At 29.5% G+C, this 23,511-nt stretch overlaps 1 protein-coding gene across 1 annotated transcript; it reads left to right on the forward strand.

Annotated features, from left to right (window-relative positions):
* Window positions 1-4,687: 4,687 nt before the first annotated feature.
* On the forward strand, window positions 4,688-18,888 carry LOC142323301 (uncharacterized). The gene is made up of 3 exons (XM_075362770.1): window positions 4,688-4,847; window positions 14,315-14,561; window positions 18,438-18,888. The coding sequence occupies exons 2-3, from the start codon at window positions 14,315-14,317 to the stop codon at window positions 18,671-18,673; spliced, it is 483 nt and encodes a 160-aa protein (XP_075218885.1). The 5' UTR covers window positions 4,688-4,847; the 3' UTR covers window positions 18,674-18,888.
* The last annotated feature ends 4,623 nt before the right edge of the window (window positions 18,889-23,511 follow it).

Genomic DNA, 23,511 nt, shown 5'->3' on the forward strand with positions numbered 1-23,511 from the left:
TATCGCATGTTAGGAAACAAAAATTATATTTTTCAATGTAATTAAGTGAAACACAGGCAACTCAGCAAAAATGAAGATGACTCGATGACTGAGAATCCAGACATTTCCGTCCGTGTAGATCAAGACAGTCTAGAATGAGTTTATAAAAGATTAAATAGTTTTAAAAAAATCTTTAGACGATTTTAGATATAAAAAAAGCAAGCAACTATAGACATTTTTTTTAACTTAGGTTAAAAGATTTAACATTTTGTTGATGTAAGGTTACGGTAATGGTTATCAATCGTACTTTTTATGTGCGTTAAGTACAGTATAAGTGTAAGTTATACAAATTATTGTGTTTTATTTCAAAACTAACTTTCCTGACCAATTAAGTATACATTTTTTGTGCTTCTACAGTAGTACATATGTGCTTAAAATTTCATGCACTGTGATTTTAATTTTTATTTTTAAGTTCAGGCAAATTTCTTATAATGTTATATTTTTTAATGTTGACTATCAGTTATTTACTTTGTGTTTACAGGGGAAGGCTTTTTCTGGTATGAATACGCTCATTCGTTTATGACGAGTATCCGGCTATATCGAGCACATACTGCCAATCCTTAGAATTTTGTTATAACCGATTTTCACTGCACGTATTTACAAATGCATATTCCATTAATTGTTTTCTAAACTAATAATTCAGATCATTCAAACAAAAAAAATTATTATCGTTATTAAAAAATAAGTAATTTTCATAATTTAAATTTATCATTTACGTAAGAACCTTGCTTTAAAAAGTAATTTTTACCGTTACTAATACATCAATTAGTATTTCATAAAAATAATTTTTACTTTTTTTAAGTAAAATCTTAATCATCATGAACGAAGATTTGGATTATTTTTAAAAAAATATAAATTTCCAATTTACCGACGATAATTTTCCAAAAAACGATGTCCCAGCTTCGTCTGATTAATGTATTAATCAGTATCCGTTTGTACACTGCTATACGTGAAGAAATCGGCTATGCCACCGTTAAATATTATACTAATCATCTTCACTACTGCCACCTAGGGTGTATAAACGTTTTAATCTAGTAAACCAATCTTCATACAGATTATAATTCGAGCATAAACAATTATTATTAATGCGTGATCATAAATCATCTGTATATTTCTCTCTTCTTTAGATTTTATTTATTTAGATTTATTTATTTCTATGTTAATTGAAAATTACATATACAATCTTATTCAACATATTTATCCATGACGCAACTAGCAAAAGAAACCTTGAGCGTTAGCCGCAAGTTCATATCATAATAGCAGGATGATTATTAAAAAGAACTAACTAAAAATACAAGATTTAACAAAATGAAAATAAATTATTTTAGTAACATACGTAAAAATAAATAAAAAATTAAACTGAAAAAATTTTTATTTTAAATTGAAAATTAAAATTGACTTAAAAGAAGAAATACATAGAACCAGAATGTAAAATTATTTAAATTGACATTGAAATCGATAAAATAAAATACGATAAATTCATGATCTAAAGAATGAGAGAAAAAAATAATTTCATAATGGAGAAATAAAAACTAATACATTATAAAATAACGTATGATAAGACCCACAAGAAATATTCATAAAATAAGACAACCGAATACTATTATGAATTTATACATCTTTAACATATTATAATAATATGTTAAATTTATTTTTGTTAGTGCGCATTATTTTTTCTTTCAATTTAGTAATTTAAAATATATATTGTGTTTCACCCATTCATCTATTTGTCGGATTAGATTACTTTTTATTATTTGGACGTTAAAATGATCGGGAACTTTGTTAGAAAAAATATTGTAGTAATACGAATATTGACGTTTATATCCTCCGATATCTATCAACGCAAGAAATTAAAAATAAGCTATAAATAAAAAAAAATTAAGATAGCTACTGATTGTTAAAAAATAATATAATTGTTTTAAAATAATATAAACAGCACAAAAACAAGCTCCGAAAAGTCACGATTAAAAATAGCAAATCAATAAAGCCGGATGAATATAGTTAGCTCTAAAATAACCGGGCAGAGTCTTAGGTCTTTCAGTATTATATCTAATCAACGTTTACCAACTACAACGCACTTTGTTGGTCGTTAATAGAAAACTTTCTTAAGTGACTGCCGATAGCGTAGAAATATATTAAAATAACACAATGAATGGTAAATAACATGCACCAGTTTCTCACATCGTAACTCAGTTGTTCACCTTTAAACAAATCTATGCGTAGTCTTTTAGATGGATTCAAAACCCCTCTTCGCTGAACTTATTTTTATTTCTCTCAGCGGTTGACTGTTAACAGTGTTTCACGTCGTCTTGCCCGCTAGAGTACAGGTGATATATATAAAAAAACAATATCTTGCTGCTAAAAGTTTATTTTAAATATTTAACATGGAGTAAGGAGTTTTTTTGACCTCGCATATAGTATTCGAAATGAAGACTATTTACATGTAAAGTAGAATACGAGCAGTAGCCGATCGAGGCCCCAAGAAATTTGCTCCTCCATTCCCGTATTCTCAAATAGCGAACCGACGCGGGATAAAACCGCAAAGAGCCTTTACCTTAGTCTCTTTACGTGTTAAAGATTCAATTATCGTTCTTTAGATATTAATTATTTGCAGTTTAAATGGTAATCTTCAACGATACGAGTACAAATGGAAATTAATTTACGTTATGAACACGAATAAGGCAGTAAATGTTTTCTACAGTCTTACACGTTAAACAAGTTCACAGGAGTTTTGCAATTCAAAACATGGAAATCTAAAATGAAATTATTCTTAATAGAAACTTGTAAATTGAAGAGTGCAACCCCCTATCGATAATCTATCAAATCCATACTTGATTAGCAATCTATGCTGAGAACACAGATTTCATTACACGATTCAATTATGAAATATAAAATTAATTAAAAATGTGTCCTATAATAGCAGGAAGCAAAAACAATCAAATCTTCAAAATACTCGTAGAAGAAAAGAAATTGTTACGGTAAGCCAACCGTAAACGACTTCTTGCGTGGTCAGGATGTTACGTATTTAATTTTCAGTCCACTATAAATAAATATAAAAAATTCCCAGTTATCCGCGGTAAAAGTGAAATGTGATCCGTGGATAACAGAGAATCAAGACAAGTTCGCAGAATCGCAAAAAGTGCATGTAGCTAAACGGTAGAAACAAAAACAACCGTAATAAGTTGTGTATTTATCTTACGTCGGGTAATCAGACCTTCTGAATAACTACATTCAATACCAGATTTATACTAAATAAAATTAATTTAAAATATTGTACTTCGATTACTACTAAGAAATTAGTTGATGAAGGCTTATTTTAAAATACAGCAGATACATGCTAGGATAAAATTAGACACGTTTTTTCAAATAATTGGTGAGTGTCGTTAGCTTATTTGCTGTAAATTCTTTATTTTTTTACCCGTGACCGTATTCTACAGAACATTATTTTGACACCCAACAAGTTTTCTTCGTAGTTCTCCAAACAATAGAGCAAGAATTCCACGTTATTTGACAGGAACTGTGAGAAATCTGTAAAGTTGTAATTCTTCACCGTTACTTTCACTTTCGGTAGATTTGTCACCATCCATTTGTCATTTTTTAACCGTTTCTTCCTCATTCAGCAACTCTCGTAACCGGATTCGACGTCGTCACATTTAAATTGTTAAGTATTTGGTATCTTGCTCACCGCCCCTCGTACAAAATGAGCTGTGATGACTCCTTTGAATAGATTAAGTTTTGGGAAAGGTTAAGTTCTAAGCGGGTTTAACCTTTCCCACGTCATAACGATGTTGTAAATCGCATAAGTTAGAGTAAGTTTTTATAATGATTTCAGAGTTTTCCGTTCTTAGTGTTTCTGAAGCAAATTCGACCTTACAACGGGAGAATCACTTACATAATATATATTTTTAACTAATATGTTTCCATCGTTTGATTATGATGTTTGTTCGACTCGGTGATAGGGTGCGTTGCCAAAAATAGCATGACCATTTTCTGGTACACTAAACAAAATCCGAGTTATTTGTACGTATAATTTTATATTACTGGCATAATTATAAACGAGTCGCATTTGTTTACTCTCGAGTATGATTTTAACAATATTTTCCCTGTACATTTGAAAATGTACAGGGAAAATTATGTACATTTTGAATAGTATTTGTATAAAAAGGTTAGTATCTAATTATTTTCTAAAATTTACTTTTTAATTCCTAAGAAAAACCTTTTTATGGTCTACCGGTTAAGTCTGAAGCCCATTAATTCGTTTCGGATAACCGGGACTTCTACTGCGTGAGTAATGTACAATATGTAGGTCGATGATAAAGTGATTTTGTGTTACATTGAAATAGGTAAAATTATATCGATACCAAAACTCGATATTGTGGAAGTGTTGTCAAACTTTCTTGTAACTTTTGTCGTGTAATTAACAAATTCAAAATACTATTTAACTTGATATGTATTAATTTTTAGTTAAATCTGTTTCTTAACTAAAGAGAGACTTCCATTAACAACATTTTTCAGATAGAATATGATAACTTAATTTAATATCATATTGAAGGAAAAGTGAAGAAAAATTCCTTTTACAAACAGCTAGAATAATTTATTCGAAGTTTAAACCGGTATAATGGGAATCCCGGCAATTGATTTTTATTGCACGACGTCATCTTTGCGGTCAATTATCAAACAAACATGTTTATTCTTCTTCATAACGATCAGAAGAGCTGAGAGAATCGCCAGTGAAGCAGTCCGACTAGAACCTGCATAGAGGTCATTCAACAGGAAAACTAGACGGTCAACCTTAACTCTAAACCAAGGTTAGTAAGAATCATAAAATTTAGTTTCAACAAAGTTTGAAATAATATTACTACAACTGTTAAAGTTAACGTGTTAATATTATATTCTTTACGGTTATACTACATAAAGTAAAATTAATTTTAAATAAATTATTAAAACACAAAATTTCTGCTCGTAATATTGTCAAAGATATTTATTATGCCAAGATAGCTAATGAATTGAATACTGAATTTCAAATTATAATACGTAATACGTCTACTTACATACTTCATTTTTCATAGAAATATCAACGTTTTTACACCTAAACAACTTAATTCGAAAAACGTTCAAATTGTATAAATCTTTGTTCTTTGTTCAACATTTTCTCAGTAACATTAAATTAAAATTCTCTTTATGTTTAATTCCAGTACATTTAGTTCAGCAAATGGAAAAAAGCCTTTATTTATTTATTTTTTTTAATCTATAATATGTGTAATATAATTCTTAAAATTATAAAAGCCAAGATAGCTAATAAACTGAATACTGAATTTCAAATAATAATACGTAATACGTCTACTTACATACTTCATTTTTCATAGAAATATCAACGTTTTTACACCTAAACAACTTAATTCGAAAAACGTTCAAATTGTATAAATCTTTGTTCTTTGTTCAACATTTTCACAGTAACATTAAATTAAAATTCTCTTTATGTTTAATTCCAGTACATTTAGTTCAGCAAATGGAAAAAAGCCTTTATTTATTTATTTTTTTTAATCTATAATATGTGTAATATAATTCTTAAAATTATAAAAGCCAAGATAGCTAATAAACTGAATACTGAATTTCAAATAATAATACGTAATACGTCTACTTACATACTTCATTTTTCATAGAAATATCAACGTTTTTACACCTAAACAACTTAATTCGAAAAACGTTTAAACTGTATAAATCTTTGTTCTTTGTTCAACATTTTCACAGTAACATTAAATTAAAACTCTCTTCATGTTTAATTCCAGTACATTTAGTTCAGAAAATGGAAAAAAATGCCTTTATTTATTTATTTTTTTTAATCTATAATATGTGTAATATAATTCTTTTCCATATAATTCTAAAATAGAAAATACAATTCTTTGTGCTATTTTTATTTAGTTTTCGAATCTTTAAACAGAAACTGTAATTAAAATTATTACTCAACTAATAGATTCAGCATTTTTTGTAGAAATATTCTATTATAAATTTCTCAAATTGATTTTATAAGAAAGCTGTTCTGTTTAATCATGAGATTTTCTATATATCCTATTTAATTCATAATTAATTTTACTGCCGAGTGAAAAAAATAAAAATATATATATAAAGCCAAAAGTTAGTTGTATTTCTCGCATTAGGCGAGAACCAACCGATAGATTGATTTCAAATTTGCAGGATACATTCGTGTTATCCCAGGGAAGGTTTTAAGCCATAGAACGAAGCCTTAGCACCCTTGGGAGTGAAGTTGTCAATTAAAGATATTCATTAAAGAAGAAAAAAGTTAAACTCTCACCATTGCAACAGAGATAAGTTATGAAGTTTCCCTCATCAAAAGTATACTTCAGTTACCTCAGTTATTACCATTCTCTCTTTTGTAATTTATTCTCTTTATCGGATTTTTAAAAGCCTGAATTCTTTAATCGTTATTTATCAATATTATTCTCACAACCATGAACACTGCGAGGATCCTGGCTAGATGGGAATTCCGAGCGAAACGAGTTTTGCGGCCCTGAGGTCGGCCCCATGGCCTTGGAATGTTCCTGGAAACCCCAGAGCCGGCCTTGGGGCTCGCCTGCGCCGACCTGGGCCATGGGGATCCAGGAGGTGGAACCCCCTGGCTATTATATATATATATATATATATATATATATACAAAACAACAGGTGAGTTATTTATAGTCAACGACCACCAGAAACTATTAAAGATTAAAAAATTGATGAAAATTTGTATACACGTTCATCATGTTCAGTGTGCACATTTTTCTTACAGCGTAAGTGCACTAAAAAAAGATTTTTTGAAATTCCGATTTTAAAATGTTAAAAAGGAATAACAATGAAATTTACTTTTTTTTTAATTTCTCGGTAACAAATGAGGATATCAACTTTATCTTTGGTGTGTGTAATTTTCTTGTGAATATCTAAAAATCAATTTCTACATTTTTTAAAACGTGAAGAAATGTAAAAAAAATCTGAACAATAATCTCAAATTAACCCTAATTCCGACTATACTAAACGAAATATTCAATAGATTTGAGCTTGGAAATACTCTTCTAACAAATATTTAAGAACTATTTTTGAGTTTTTTTTAATTTCATTTTTTTAAGGGATGCGACATTGTACCCCTTAAAAAACAACACATCCACTGCCACTGTTACTGTGTATTCAACACGACTGCCTCCGGTTACTTTTGAATAAAAAACGTAAAATAAATAACAGTTGACCGCGACGGGAAACGTAAGTAACCATACAACGCGGGCGAAGCAGCAACAGGGATGCTAGTTTATATTATATTTTAATATTTGAAGAAAAATATTTTCTTTTGTAAACGAGAGATTCAATACTTTAATTTTCTAATACTGATAGTAATAAATAATAATTACTCCATATCATATAACGTCACTCCAATAAAATATTAACTTTTTTAAAATTTAATCGATAATCAAATAAAAACTCTGATACAAGACCCTGCTAACACAAGATACTGATAACCCACCGGGGCTGGTCTAGTGGTTAACTCATCACAAATCGGCTGATTTCGATGTCGAGAGTTCTAAGATTCAAAGCATAGTAAAGGCAGTTACTTTTATACCGGATTTGAATACTAAATTGTGGTTGCCGGTGTTCTTTGGTGGTTGGGACTACACAACTACAGGAATGGTCTACTTGAGACTGTACAAGACTACACATCATTCACATATCATCCTCATTTATCTTCAGAAGTAATACCTTACGGCGGTTCCGGAGGCTAAAGAGAAAAAAAACACAACAAACTGATAAGATAGGAGAATTCTACTCCATCAAACAATTAACATTTAAATAACCGTGATCGAAATGTATTAACAGATTTAATTACCTCAGTCAATGAAATTTTTTTATATATTTAATACAACTAAATTTCAACTATTTATCAATCCATATTAAAAAAACAATGATGTTAAGAACATAACAAACTAAAATGTTCAACTATCTCAATGTATGCAGTGCAATAAATAAGTAGTTAATACAAATTATATAATTTGCCAGTCCTCAGAAAACCTTGAAATTCTAGAATTGTTTTAATATGTTATGAAAGTTAAATAAAATTCAGCATCTTTGTTGTTATTGTACACGCCAAATTCACGGGATTTTTTTAATAATACTTTATTTTAATAAACGAAAAGATGCTTTGCAACTACATTAAGTAAATTACAATTTACCTCACACTGAGCAACTTGAAACTTCAGTGCATGATTCAATAAATAATAATTTGCAATTTTAGATATGCATAAAAAAGAGGGGAAAAAATAAAAACTAATATCATAAAGAAAAGAAAATTCCTTTATAGTCAACATGTTTTATATGTAATCCAAATACAGAAGTGAATAATATATTTTAACTCAAACTGTCATAAACAGCGAGTAAACAGTTTACTTTAACGCTCTTTTTTCTTTTTTTTTTTTTGTAGAAAGATATTTTTTCTGGCTTAATTAAACACAGTTTTTATATTCATATCAAACATTTGTCTTCATATTAAAAACACTATATTCATTGAGTTAAAGTATATATATATACATACAACCATTATTAATTCAAGCTTTAAATTATTTAATATACAATATTATAAAAATAATGGTTGCAAGTTAATTTCTACTATAAATAAAGTTGATGTACTACACAATGTCCCTGCTGTTCAATCTCCAAAATTCTATCTCCGCCAATATATGACGAATGTCGTTTATCATTAAGAAGGACTAAGCTTCCATTTCCAAGCAAAAGCCCGCTTTATCACCACCACTTTATATATATATAAATTATATTTTCCTCAAAATCATTATTTTCCTTAGCATACATTTTATTATTACACAAATAATGCTGGTCTAAACGTTGTCTTCGTTAATCCGTCCTCTGAATTGAAAACAGATTTTACAAATGAAAAATAATAAATGCAGTTATTGCATTAAAACTAATGACACGTAGTAGTTTCTGCAGGTGTACTTTGAACATCAGCTTAAGTTCAGTTACCGATAAGTTATATTTCTCAAGGCCAGAATCATGCCTCTTAGAAGCACTGCGTCGGTTCCTGGCTCTTAGGCGGTGTTATCATCTTAAACTAAATGATGCATTCAGTGCGTTGTTAGTGCGAGATGATGTTTGAAACGCAGACCTTTTGTTTGAATTTTTTGTCGTTATTCATCATAGATAACACTAACCTCAAACGACTCGGTTCTCAATTACACATCAGATTTATGATACCGATAAGTATAGATACCTGCTTATTTTCTTGAATAAAACTGACCGTTATGCTACTTTCAAATTTTCTTCTTTAAAACCACAATTACTGATGTATTAGTTACTTTTAATTGCGTGTAAGTAGTGACATAAGTGGTGAACTTCAGTCACTGACATTAAGTATTTACGAAATAGTACAGAAGTTAAACGTATCTCTTTATAGGGAAGGTTCAGGTGGAATGTAGCGTTAATCTTAAATTTTAACGAAATGATTTTTTGATTCTGCCTTCCGCCCGTCATTTTATATAAATATTCTAACTCATATAATATAACATAATATTATAATCAATAATAATAACAATATTAATTATTATTTAATTGTTTATTTGTCTGTGGCGAAGTAAAGAGATTTGGCAGATCAAATGAAGGAGAACTGGGAACAGGAAGAGGTAACCATTCTTCCTGTTCTGCTGAGTACCATCAGTAAAATTTCGCACTCGCTACGCGTTAATCTTTCAGCTAGTATATTCCTGTCGATGCAAAAAGCTGTCCTGTCGATTGAATAGCTCTCGATTAGCAAGAATAACAGCTGATCCTGTTGGCTCACCAATAGGTGATATGGAATAGGAAACATGAAGCCCAAACTATGTAACAGTTCTTTTTACACACGGGTTGTTATCGTCTTATGTCTTCATAAGACCCGATTCAAAATAAATACAATATTATTATTTCAAGCATTGTCATGACGGCCGGCTGAAACGATGATATAATAATAACATTTTACAAAAAGTGAAAGAAAACCTCTGATTTCATCTAACAATAATTTAAAATTTAAACCGTTGCAAAATTTTGTTGATATTTTTTCAATTAAAAGCAAAGTGAGCCAACCAAACAAAAAGAAATTTAACGGGATTTGATTGTTTCTGGGACAATTTTTTAAAATACATTACTTAATCTGTAGACATGACGAGAAGATTAAAAGGTAGATTACTTCTGGGTCACCTTATCAAAACAGCAGAATTTTTATTCAAAACTTTTTCATCTAGGTGGTTTTTTGTTACAAGGATCAAAAGTAAAAAGGTTTCCAAAACAGAAATTTCATTGACTTTGGAGTGTGGCTTCAAGAAGGAACATGAAGTGTACAATAAAATATTTTTAAAAATTCAGAATTTAATTAACAAAATCAGATCAGTAATTTCAAATTCTATCGCACCCTAAGGACACAAAAATTAATTTTCGTGTAAACATTTGTATAATAACCGAATTAACTAACAACTGAATTTGATGTATTACGTACCAAAACTTTGTAGAGAGACTGTTTTGATGTTTAAGATTTGTCATTTCATAGCGACCTCCTTACTTCAAGAAAACATTACCTCTATAGGCACAGCTCCCTATCATATTGGCACGACTTTTATCTACAGCTGCCTTGTTTTTGCAAGTGACTGGGCTTAACTCGATCATATCTATTAAGCGCCACTGCAACGTTCTGATAAGAATGTCTACATATTATAAGTTTGTTTTTCTGTTAGATAAGTTCATTCTTCTTCTTATTTAAAAAAATGAATTTTTCCGCAATGACCTGGATCAATCCAAAGAAAAAGTGCTTTCTTATTTATCTTTTATTCGCCGTATCGCATAATCTCACCACTTCAACGTAGACTTTCAACTCAATTACTCACGGGTCCTAATCAGTTTCTGGCCAAACAGCCTTAAACAGTGTGATTTACTGAACCCTGGACTACTAAAGTGTACCGCAAACATCCATTCAAATATTAAAATTAATTTTGGATTAAAATGGATTTGGACCTGATCTTACAGAATCAAAATACAGCAGCTGGTCAACGGTGCTAATTATCTTTAGCATTTGCATAATTCTAATCCTAAGATCAAGCTACTCCCTCAACTAGTTGTGATAGAAATTACGCGAATCCCGCGGTACTACCTCCACATAATATTTACAGTTAAAGTAAAAAATTACCAGATTTTAATAATATTGAATTTTTTAAAGTCTCAAGGTTAACCTTTTACTTTTTACGAAAAAACGTTTTAAAATTTGCGTTAAAATTTAAATGGACAACAAAATCCCTACTACTTTCTACAAGATTAATAGAATTTAAAGGGTTTTTAAGATAATTTATTTTTAGAAATACAGCATATTAATGGTGATGGTGAACAGCCTCATGATAAACCGGCTAGATTCAATAATAAATGAAGTATGACCCCTGCGGCTGCTAGGCTGCTAGGTCTAAGAGGTTAGACGCTTACCAGAATAATGTTGTTAAATTTTTATCGGACACTAAATATGAAATTAATAAATTTTGTAGCAAATTACCCTAAGAATGAGTGAATACGTATGTATTTTTATAATCGTTTAAACATACTGTAAAAGCGATTGTAGTATCCAGCACTACTGCTTAAGAAATTCCTGTAATCAAAATAAAATAAACTACTATTTTGAGCTCTATTTTATTCTAAAATATTCAATACAAGTAGACAATATTTTAGAATAAATATATTTTTCATAATAGAAAACGACACGTAATTAAAGTCAATAGCTTTTTTTAAGTTTGAAACAATGTAATCTATTTTGAGTTTAATCTGTTCTCCTAGTTTTTCGAAAGCACGGAGAACTTTCTTTTTCAGAACTTTCCACGCTTCGATAAAAAATATTCCTTATTGGAATTCTAATTTGCCTAACCCACCCTAGAGTAAATCCATCCATCCATTCTAACAGATGATCTAATTTACGTAGCGTACCCTCATTTTATGTAACATAGGCTTCGTTAGGAAATTAGTGTATTTAGACGTATATGACCACTAATATTGCCATTATTATCGATAAGGAAATTTTAATATTAATAGTCTGTGACGACATGACACCTAGGACTGAAACGAGTCTGAAGCAAGTCTATCGGTGGCAAAATTATAGGCGTTTAAAGTGAAACATAAAACATACAGATAAACTCTTATTATGATACATAGAAAATGTTCGTACTCAAAACTTTTGAAAAAAGAAACGATTAATTTGTTTCAGTGAAACAATTTCCGGATGAGATTTACTCACTGTCGATTACCAATTCTTAGATTATAAAACTACTGCCATTACGGCACTTGTATTTTCCCGGTAGCAATATTCTGTGAATGTGTAAAAAACAGAGTACCGAAACATTGAACTATCTTTTTGTAAAACCGTATATACGAGTATGTATAAAAAGGGAGAAAGCAGCTAACAAGATTGAAACTAATAAAAGATAGTAACTTCAAAAGCGAAGTACTGCCTTTTTCTACAAATTTTTTTGTTATCTTCTTTCTATGATTACAGGCAACAACGCTGATGACACAGTTTTCTTGTACTCATTGTCAGTTGTTAGTAACCCGTATGTTTAATACGTACCCTCTACTACTACCACTAATATTACTAAAACTATTATCAACTATTTTCTTAGAATTCCCGTTTTCCAGAATATTTACTTTATTACATAGATTATTCAAAGAATAGTAATAAATTATTCTGGCAGCATCAACTGCTAGCTAGTATTTATTTTTATTTTTTATAAAGACTATGAAAAATAAAACTGAATTATAAATCAATTTGTAGAACACAAATATTATTTGAGATCGTCAGCTCCGTCCCGTTCCTCATCAGTAAGGAGTAGAGTATTTAACTTCGAAATACAGAATTGCAAAGATCTAATGGTAAAATATTGGGTAGTTACATTCATATCATTGCGAAATCGATTCGATCGGGAGATATCATCAAAAAATATCACTTTTAAACCGGAAGAAAGTCAAAATTTTATGCTTACAAGTTATAAACCAAATAGGTAGGCGATAGTGGAAAAATTTTAACGGATAACGATAGAAGAACAATTCTTTGATTTCCAAAAAAGTAAAAACTTTAGTGTACCCTTCTGGTCACTATTAATGTTGACAGCGCTTCTTTGATTTCACTGAAATCTCGGATCACGAGAATAAATTTTTTTTTGCTAGTAAATAATAGTTCGATTCAAGAAATTAGTGAATGACGTATTAATATCAAGAAATTTAACCGGGTAATAAAAAAATCGATCTTTAAATCGCCTTCTCTGAATTCTTGACAAGGATTCGAGTCGCTTATTTCAATATTCTACATTCGTTTACTTTCCGTAAAATACTTCCCATTGCAATAAAATTTTGTAATTTTACTACTTACAATTAAGGACAACTGTATACGGGCCATTTTGCTGTAAGCTTCAAGAGCGGAAAATAATTATTTTTAAATAAACTTCTTGTTCTCCCAAACCCTTCATGCAACAGCGGTAAAAATACGGTTTTAGAATTTATCAACAGTTCTAAAATTTTAAAATTAATTAACGCGAAATTTTAAATTTAATTATGCTAAAATATTTGTTACGAAGGAAAATCCATTGCGACCTAAATTTCATAGGCTATGTAGGTTCAAAAACGGTTTACGTGAAAAATTTAGTAAATACTTTATTCTTCATTTTTATCAAAATTATGTTTCAGTTTGTTCTCGGATAAGATTCCAAACCAGGAGTAATTTCCTTTGTTTATTACTCAATAATAAATTTAGTTTGTTAATAAAGAACGTTTGAGATTTATATCTGTATTTAGTTTATTCGTAAAATATTTTATCAATGTCGACTTCGGTCGCTGGATCTCACATTTTAAATCGAAATGAGCGTTGTCGATGAGGTGCTTACGATGTTTAAGGAAATTCTTCGATTGCATTAAGCCAGCCCTTCCTCATGCCATTACTGAATCATGACTGACAATAACCGGGAGGCCAGGTTAAGTTTCATCCCTACAGAGCGCTTACAATTTACCCCTTTCTTTGCTAGAGTAACTACATTCAATTATTTAGCTCCCCTAATCATACATCAAACATCTCGGTAACGCAGCGAGGTAGATCTACTTACGAGGTAAGAATTAAGTATCAGGTAAGACTATCCGGGGGATTGGATGTTTGCATAATAAATAAAAAATATATCTATAAAAATAATACCGACAAGTAACATTTTTAATTCGGCGATTTTGTATTTCAGATGTCAAGAAAAATCCAAATTTCAGTGTTTTTGTTACTTGTATTAGAAACAATCGCTGCAGGAGTAACGACGACAACTGTCGGTGTTACGGATATTGAATCGCATACTCTACAAGAAGGCAGAAAATGTCCAGACAATTTTTGTGAAACTGCAAGATTTAAGTGTTTATCAGAAGATTCATGTAATGGAACCCTATTAGCGCCAACAGACCCATGTCAATGCTGTCCAACCTGTGTAAAATTCAGAGGTATAATTATGTATTTTTTAATTTTAATTAAAAATAGTTTTTATTTTTTACGACATTTTAATAAAAAAAATATTATATATATTAAACAATATAAGAATATAATTTTAAAAAATATTTAAAATATTAATCAAACTTGAAACGACGAAAAATACAAAACAAAAAATGTATAAAATTAATGAAAATTTAAGTGTTAAGATATCTGGACTTTTTTCAAAATGTTTTCTAATTTCAACAAAATTAAAAATCATATAGAAAAAAACCGGTTCTTCCCCTTCTAGCTCACTAAACGGATTATGTTTTATAGCAAACTCAATTAATAAAAAATTTAATACGGCAATATTTGAACGCTTTTTTAAATGTATTTTATCTTTTGAGAAAATAAAAAATATAATTTTGTCCAAGAAGTCAGTCTTTCTTCCCTTCCTAGTATCTCTGTTTCTTTAATTCAAATCATTATTTTTCCTAATTCAAAACTAGTTCCAAATGCATTTTGTTTCTTGACGCGAAAAATCCTTATAAAAATCTGAGCCTTATTGCCTAGGTACTCTTAAGTTTCTTAAGCCCTTCGTTAAGAAAAAAATTACAATAATGAAACTTTATTTTCAACCTACATCATTTTTTAAGAGCATGTAAAAACGTCAGTAATGTCGAAGAGATCAGGTACTCCTCGCCAAACCAAGCCTTCATTTGATTAACATTAAAATTACCTTTTACTTGCCATTTTTATAATTAAAACGCATATATTTATTATTATTCTAAAAATTATTTTTTAAATCTTCTATTTTCGAAGCGAGTAGATTATTATAATACGTTTTCGCGTCCATCATGTCTGGGCCATCCTTGGCCCTCTCACTACCTTATTAAAATCTGATGTTTCTCGCTAGTACCGTAGAATTAATATTTGAAAAAATTAATGATTGTCGAAATCCTACCTATATAAAGGTAACTTTTCTGTTTATTTAATGTAGGTTTTCATGTCTTAATGTAAAAAAAAACCCTGATGCGGGTTGTTTTCATTAGTATTTTATTTTGTACTACTTTTATCAGTCATTTCATTTCTTATCGCGTAACAGCAGTATCAGTTTTAACAAAATGTTCACGGGAAATTAGTAAAAATAATAAATAAAAATGCTCTTTTAATATGAAATATTTATAGGAGATCCAGGGCCCTGTAGATTTTTTCTGGGAACAGTATTTACCGCATCTTGATGATACTGAAAAACCGTGCCCGAATGGTAATAATTAAATTCTCCGCCATTCTCGGTAGTATTTTTCATTAATTTTTTTATTTTTTACAATTTGAGTGTTGCATTGGTGTAAAAATACGTTTACTTTACATTTAAGTAAGATTTAGTCAGGCATTTGATTTAAATCTTTCAAAATCACTTAATTTAAAGATTTAAATCTTTAAAATCATTCAAATTACAATTAGCGTATGAACAATTGTTCATAGTGTATCCTGAGCAATTTGTTCAGGATACACTATGAACCGCAGTATCTCGTACTTTGTATCTGTATGTACACCAGAAATGATATAACTTTAACTTAAATAAGTTAATACTGTATTATTCGTTAATACGTTCTAATATAGAATCTTATAAGTCAGCATCACTACGAGAAATAATTTCCATCTTAGAAAATAATATTTATTTTATTTTTTATTTTTTTTAATAAAACGGGCACCATGATGATTTTTAAATTTTAGTAGTTAAAGTCCAATTTGTGTATATATAACAGGAATGTCAAATTTGATTTGTCTATTATTTACAAAAAACATAAATAAATACTCTTTTAGGTCGGTAATTACATGCCGATTACTTGAAAATTTCTTAAGTATATAATAATCATTTAATTATAAAATCAGATCAAAAAGTATTAATAAATTAGTGATTTGCCTTTCATTAAAACATAATACGGAAGAGCTTGCCTTAAATGAATTTTTTTTAAATTATGATTTAAATTATTTGCTTTTTAAAATTTCGCTTCATACTATCATAATGTTTTCTGGGTTTTCTGAAGAACGAGAAAAAGTTTAACGTACTAAATTTAAAATACCACCGTACATAAATTACGCTATTCTTTTAATAACATCCCAGCGAATCAGTGTATAAATTGGACTCATTCCTTTTTCGGTAAGATTGTTAAAATTTAACGGGTAAAATTATACACCATTTTTCATCGTTAACTAATTACCCTAACCGTTTCTGATTTTAAAAAAAGTTGTATTTATCACTGTAGTATATATTACTATGCCTAAGTATATCGCAGTAAAAATAACCCTCTACGTAAACAAGAATAAAGACAGCAGAACCAGTTCAGATAACCGCATTTTAGTAAGTATATTAAAATTAGAAAAGAAACAGAACAAATTGAATAACTCGCTAAAAAAAATAAATAAAATCATGCGTAATTAAGTCTTAATTCAAAATCAGTTTTTTTTAAATGTGCAAATTAAAAATATAATAATTCTTCTCCATCGCTGAATTTTATACGTTTAGTCAATTAGTTTCGTAAATAAGGCTTAACGAAATTTTCTAGAAAATGTTTCCTACTGGACTTAAAATGTTAAGTCTTTTTGAAAACTGCAATTATAATTTCTGGGTTGCACACAAACAAATGTTCCGACATTCATTCCTTTACATAATCAGGATTTCATACTTCCCATTTTAATTCGTTATCGAGGCTTGCCACTAAACGATGAACCGCTTTTATTCTAATCTCACAAATTCACAGTACCGTGAATTGTCTTGTTGAATAATTTTGTACGAATTTTTTTGGCTTTCATATTTTATTCTAAAAACAATAAAAGTTTTAAGTTTAATTTTAAGTTAAGTTACAGTTGATTTTGTTGTTAGCGCGACTTCTAACCCTCGTTCAGAAATTTTTATTGTATATTGATACTTCGCAAATATAAGCCACTTTGTTTTAAAAATGTAATAATTTTTACGTTGTCGCTTCATATGTAGCGTAGATAAAAATATTATGTATTTTTAAAAATACGAATAGTTTAAAAAGTTAATTATTTGTACTGTTAATTAGAAATAAGTTATATCGCATATATATTTTTTTTTAAATAGTCTTCTTTTCTGTTCGTGGAATCCGATAACGAACTGCTCCGGTAAATTCCGTTACAACAGTAGTATTCAACAACTTTAACGCATTAAAAACAATACCTGAGAAACATATGTTAAACGGACAACAAAATCGATTTCAATTCTGAATTCTACTACTTTTGTCGGACGGCGCATTTGAAACAGACCCCCTGACAAGTAACGACTGCAGCGGACAAACCGGCCCGCTTCAGTCGATGGGTTCAGTTTCTATACAAAAGAAATATTAATAATTCTTTGCCTTTCATATCGCTAACCGGACAATATCTTTGGATATTTAGAATTTTTTAAATTCCAGAATTCTTTTTCGGATTATAAATATTATTTAATATAAAAATAAAACTCGTTCAGCAGGCAGTGCGTATTTTATTATTTATATAACTGCATATAGAGCTCAAAAATAAGTTAATTGTCAAAATCACCTAGATTCCGTTTGCCTGTATGTACGTTCTTCCGTTCATGGATCTGCATTGTTCTATAATAATACAATCAGCTGCTATTCAAAATGTAGGCAGCAATAGAGCTAAAGGGAAACGACTAGTCTCTTTACCCTTTAGTAGTAATATATATATATATGTATATAAATTAAATTAGTCATTAGATGAATAGTTTGATTTGATAGATAAATTGTTTACTGGTGATTTTTTCTACATAACACGGTTTAAAATCGATTAGTCTTATTTTATCTTTATATTATGCGATTGAGTAAAGTAAAAGATATTAAATAAATATTATGAGTTATATTTAATATTGAATTGGTTTTTAGAGGAAGGAGAACCTTGTGAAAGCGAGGAAACTGCCGCATCTGAAGATAAATCAGTCTCTTCATTCGAAACTACGACTGTTATGATAACCGAAGACATTAATACGAAAAACATGAGTGAAGATGGTGAAAAAGTGAATTCCCAGAAGTCTGATGACCCTGAATATTCAACAAAAATAGCCAAAACATGTAAATCTGGACTGACGTGCTTAATGGGAACGTGTGTCGTTCTCCTTTAAAATTATAATTCTCAACATAATAATTTATTTAATTTTTAAATAATTAAAAATCGAAGTAACACCAGCAGACAAAAATTGGTAAAAGAGAAAAAATATTAATAATTTGTAAAACAAATTTTAATTCTTAATCGGTATTTGAACAAAAATATTACAGTGTATGAATGTAACTACTACTTAATTATTTAATAAAGATTTTAAGAAAATTTTCTTCATAATTACCAAGGTTTTATTTATATTATTTATACTATAGCATGTGACATTTAAATTAAGTAAAAGTTACTTAACATCTGAAATTAGTAAAAGTTCAAAATGTTAAAAATTTAAACAAAATTACAAAGTTGTATTAAAGAAAGAAAATATGATGATGGAGTCTGTTGACTCCATTATCAAAACATTACATATTGTTACAATTATTTATAACAATAAGTAACAGACAGACAATCCATACCTAGAATAACTATTATGTTGTGTCACATTTCCCTTTCCCTAAAAAAATCACGATCTTTAGATCTCATTTTGTTGTTATTAAGGATGAGGAGCTTTGAATCTCAGCGACTCATTCTAAAATCAAAATCAAAATGGTTGAAACAACCTACTTCATCTTTTTTTTTTCTTATGAAGTGATACCTCACTTCCAATGAAATCTATCAACCAATACATAGATCTTTAACTGACCTAATTCTAGGTTCAGCAAAGTCAGCTGAAACATGAAGTCAGGGTATGTGGTTTTCTAGAGGTATTTTAAGATTCTTTTGAACAATTATCCGGTTGAAGACAATCAAGAAGTTCTGAAGATTTGTTGATAAAATAAGTAACAACAAGGACAAGTCAAGAATGTAAGAAATTAAACTTCCAAAAATAGTCTGACACTGTACTTAAAATTGGTCTCGCCTTCCTTTCTCCAAAAGATGTTATCACTATTTTATTTTTTTTTACGATTTCCTAATATTTTTAACATTTTCTTGAAAATGAGTCTTAATTAACAAAGGCTAAGCCATTCGATAATCGTTTTATTTACGTTACAAGCAATAGACATCTAAGTCGTTTATTATAATCTACAATTTGGTCATTACACTGCTAAAAAGAAGGCTTGCCTTTCCATCTCCATTGATGAGCATTATTTAATCACAATCATAATTCACCATAATCATTTTACATAACAAAGTAAAAAGAATTTCCCTTTTACAAACATCAAACGCTAATGTTTGAAGATTCTTGAGCTGCAATATTCAATAATATCCAAGCGGTGTGGAATTTTGCAGGATTCTATTCTTTGAAATTCACCCCAGCCTCTGGAGTGAATCCTCTAGCCACCAGTCTGGTATAAAAACCTGTTTGAAATTATTTTTTTGGCCGAAGTCTTAGCAAGTATTCACGTGTGATTTCATTTTAGCAATTTCAGTTCGATTAAAATACCTATCCACATATGTCACTTTTACAGATTTATCTGTAAAAGTGACATATACCGCTTCTGCCAGAATAATGTAGTTTAGCAGGTGTGATGATGTCTTCTTAAGTCACCATAAAGTTTTTTTCATTTCAGTCTGGTCCAACAAAAAGGACCTTCATATTGAAGAGATTCTACTAAATTTGAAGTAGTACTTTAGCACTGATCTGAAGACTATTTATTTGTTTCCAGAGGACTAACTTTAATTTTTAGATAGAGTTTCCGTTTTTAAATATTCCATTACTCTTATGTATTACATACCTACATTTTAATCTGAGAACAGTATTACTTATGCTAGAAACCCACAACCAACAGACAATATCCATAGAAAACAAAATGTCTAATGTGCTCTTTTTATTCGATCTTCTCTTGGTAAAATCTGCATAACATAAGTACTGATAAACTAAAAATAATTGAGCTTAGGAGAGGGATATACATACTACGTTCAAAGTTCAAGTAATACCCTAAGTCTAGCAATTTGCCTATTACATTGTCAAGTGTCATTTGTCAACTGAATCAAATAATGAAAAAACAGATATTACATTAAATTTTTGTGAGACTGGATATCTAACATTAATTAGCCTGTAATAAGAAAATTACACAGCAGTTATTCTGATCAATAATTTTTTTAAATCGATTTTATTGTGTCTTGCAAAAGGCTATTAGCCTAATTAGTGAAGTAATGTTACCATAACTATAGTTACTGCCATGAATATGCTTTTTAGTACTTAAATCTAGACATTCTTTAGAAATAAACAAAATCAGAAGATATGCTTGAAAAATTATACAGCTAAATAGATGGATTTCTGATTATTTTAAAAATTGGATTAAATAATTCATTGACGATTGTGATCTTGTTCATCTAAAACTGTTGTTAATCTATACGTACAATTATATCAATGTTGGATATGCAAACATATTTATGTAACTGAAGATTAACTATGTCACAAATATACTGTGAGCAAATTTAAAACTGAACTAGCGACATCTAACTGACATGTAAAATTTTGTGAACAAAATAAAAAAATGAAAACAAATTAAATTTTGTATTTATATTAGCAAAAGATTACATATTTACCATATTTTTACAAAAGATGCTCTTTTTTTAAAAAAACACTTTTCTGCTCAAACATATTCACAGTCAACTGGCACAAAATGTTGTCAATACCATTGATTTCTTGTTGAATGAACTTTGGGTGATTCATAAACTTTATCCTTCAAGTACCACCAAAGGAAAAAAATCACAATTAGACAAATCTAGGGAACACAGAGAGTAACAGTTTGTTCTTCTATAAAAGCTGCATAAACCCATGCTAGTAAATGGTTTGACGTGTGACAAGTTGCTCCATCTTGTTGGAAAATTCTATTCCTTTTTTAATGATGTGTCAGCTAAATGTAGAATTCTTAAAAAATTGTACAGTACACTTCTGTATTGAGAATCCAGTTAAAAAAATATTGTTCCCACTATATGTTTCCAGAGATAGTGGTTTCTGGTACCATACTGATTTTCTTATCGTGAAGTGGACTCTCAAATACCTGGCTGGAATTTTCAGATACTTGATCTTGTGTGAATTATAATTTACTGATTCCGATTTCTCAACTTTTTGAAAATAAATTTCTATCTCAATCTATGCCAGTTGTTGCCGGTGATAGCTCACAATCCATAAATAGTCTTTTACTTGTTTTTCGTCATTGGTATTTCAAAATCCTGCTTTAGAAACATCTACTACTAAACCCAATTGTGTTTTTGTTTTACTAAACCCAATCACTTTTACTGGCAATGTATATATATGCAAGATGAAGCAATCCTTCAAACAATCTTATTCTGGCATGCAGTACTGATAAGCCAATTTAAAAGAATCTTCATTTATCTGCTTTGTCACTGTTAAATAGTTAAAATCCTTGGACGGAAGCTCCACATATGTAGCATTTTATCATTGATTTTGTGTTCGTCGCAGCATTGCATACTTGCAGCAATCAACCATTGTCAGCAACATGACATGTTTTAACAAAATCATTTTGTTTGTTAGTGTGTTAGAGTTGCACAAAATCAACTTAATAATAATTTTAATCCACACTTTGTTAAAACTTCAAAAATCACGTTGCTATATTTATTGCAATAAATGCAGAGAACAGACACATATACAATCAATAACAATCGAATTCCAACCGAGAGGTGCTATAGTGGTTACTATGATTGTAAGTCTCGTCAGTGTAAATAATAGGTCTATTTTCTCGGCAGTTCATTTTAAATGAGTAAAAGGGTATTGTATGCGTTTTAACTGTGTGGTGTTTCAATTAAAATTTTACGGTTATTTTTTTGTTTTTACCCAATTAAATCCCAGTTCTTTCAAAATTTTATAAAGACTAGTTTTCTCTCACTGTAAATTAATAGATTCTCTTTTGTTCAACATAAAAATGATTTATTTGTGTTGCTTCACAAATTTCTTTTGATTCTTATTCTAATAACGGATCGTTTTGAAATACCAGTGGATTGTGACACATATTCACGAACTTACATCTACTACAAATCTTCCTTTTTTGCCACTATTTTTCTAGCTCGACTATGGAGAGTTTTATAGAGTATGGTTGATTTTTTTATAAGTTATATTTACAAGTGATAAAAATAGAATACATCTCTGTTATAAAATACACAATTACACGGCAAATTTTTTCCAGTTTATAATTACTTGTAACACTATTACTTGACTGTGTAAAATAAAAGCCTACTTTACCAGATATTGCTCATTATGAGGGTGATCTTTGTATACCAGAATTAATCAAAATTTGTCCCTCGAAAGCTAATTATCATTGATAATATATATCTTGAGAGTGAGTGTCATGAGAAAAAGAAGATGAAGAAAGGATTTCAGGGCACATGTACTGCAAGTGAAGAAAATAAAAAAAAAACTTCATACAAACAAGTAAAAGAGTTCTACCTTGAGAAAAATTTTGCCCTATTCTGCTCAAAGGGTAAAAATTGAACAATACTGAAATTCCTGTAACTTAAAATTTATGTTTCATACAGAACTATATATCTTTTTCTTTTTCCTGTTTAGCCTTCGGTAATTACTTTTCAGATAATACTTCAGAGGATGATATACTGTATGAGTGTAGTCTCAGTTTGACCATTCCTGAGGTGTGTGGTTAATTGAAACCCAACCAGCAAAGAACACAGATATCCACGATCTAGTATTCAAATCCATGTAAAAATAACTGACTTTAGTAAGACTTGAACGCTGGAAATCTCGACTATCAAATCAGCTGATTTGGGAAGATGCATTCACCACTAGACCAATGCAGTGGGTTAGAACTATATATCTAGAATTAAAATTATTGTAAAACAAAAAACTGGTGTTGCAAAATAATAATTTAGGTTTGACCTACAATC

This window comes from Lycorma delicatula, chromosome 1 (assembly GCF_047948215.1).
Source record: "Lycorma delicatula isolate Av1 chromosome 1, ASM4794821v1, whole genome shotgun sequence".
NCBI lineage: Eukaryota > Metazoa > Arthropoda > Insecta > Hemiptera > Fulgoridae > Lycorma > Lycorma delicatula.

What these genes read in the sequence shown, in the direction of transcription:
- LOC142323301 (XM_075362770.1), top strand. Translation starts at nt 14,315, where the DNA reads ATGTCAAGAAAAATCCAAATTTCAGTGTTTTTGTTACTTGTATTAGAA. An exon ending in AACCTGTGTAAAATTCAGAG is followed by an intron (nt 14,562 to 18,437) that starts GTATAATTATGT and finishes ATTGGTTTTTAG; the next exon opens with AGGAAGGAGAACCTTGTGAA.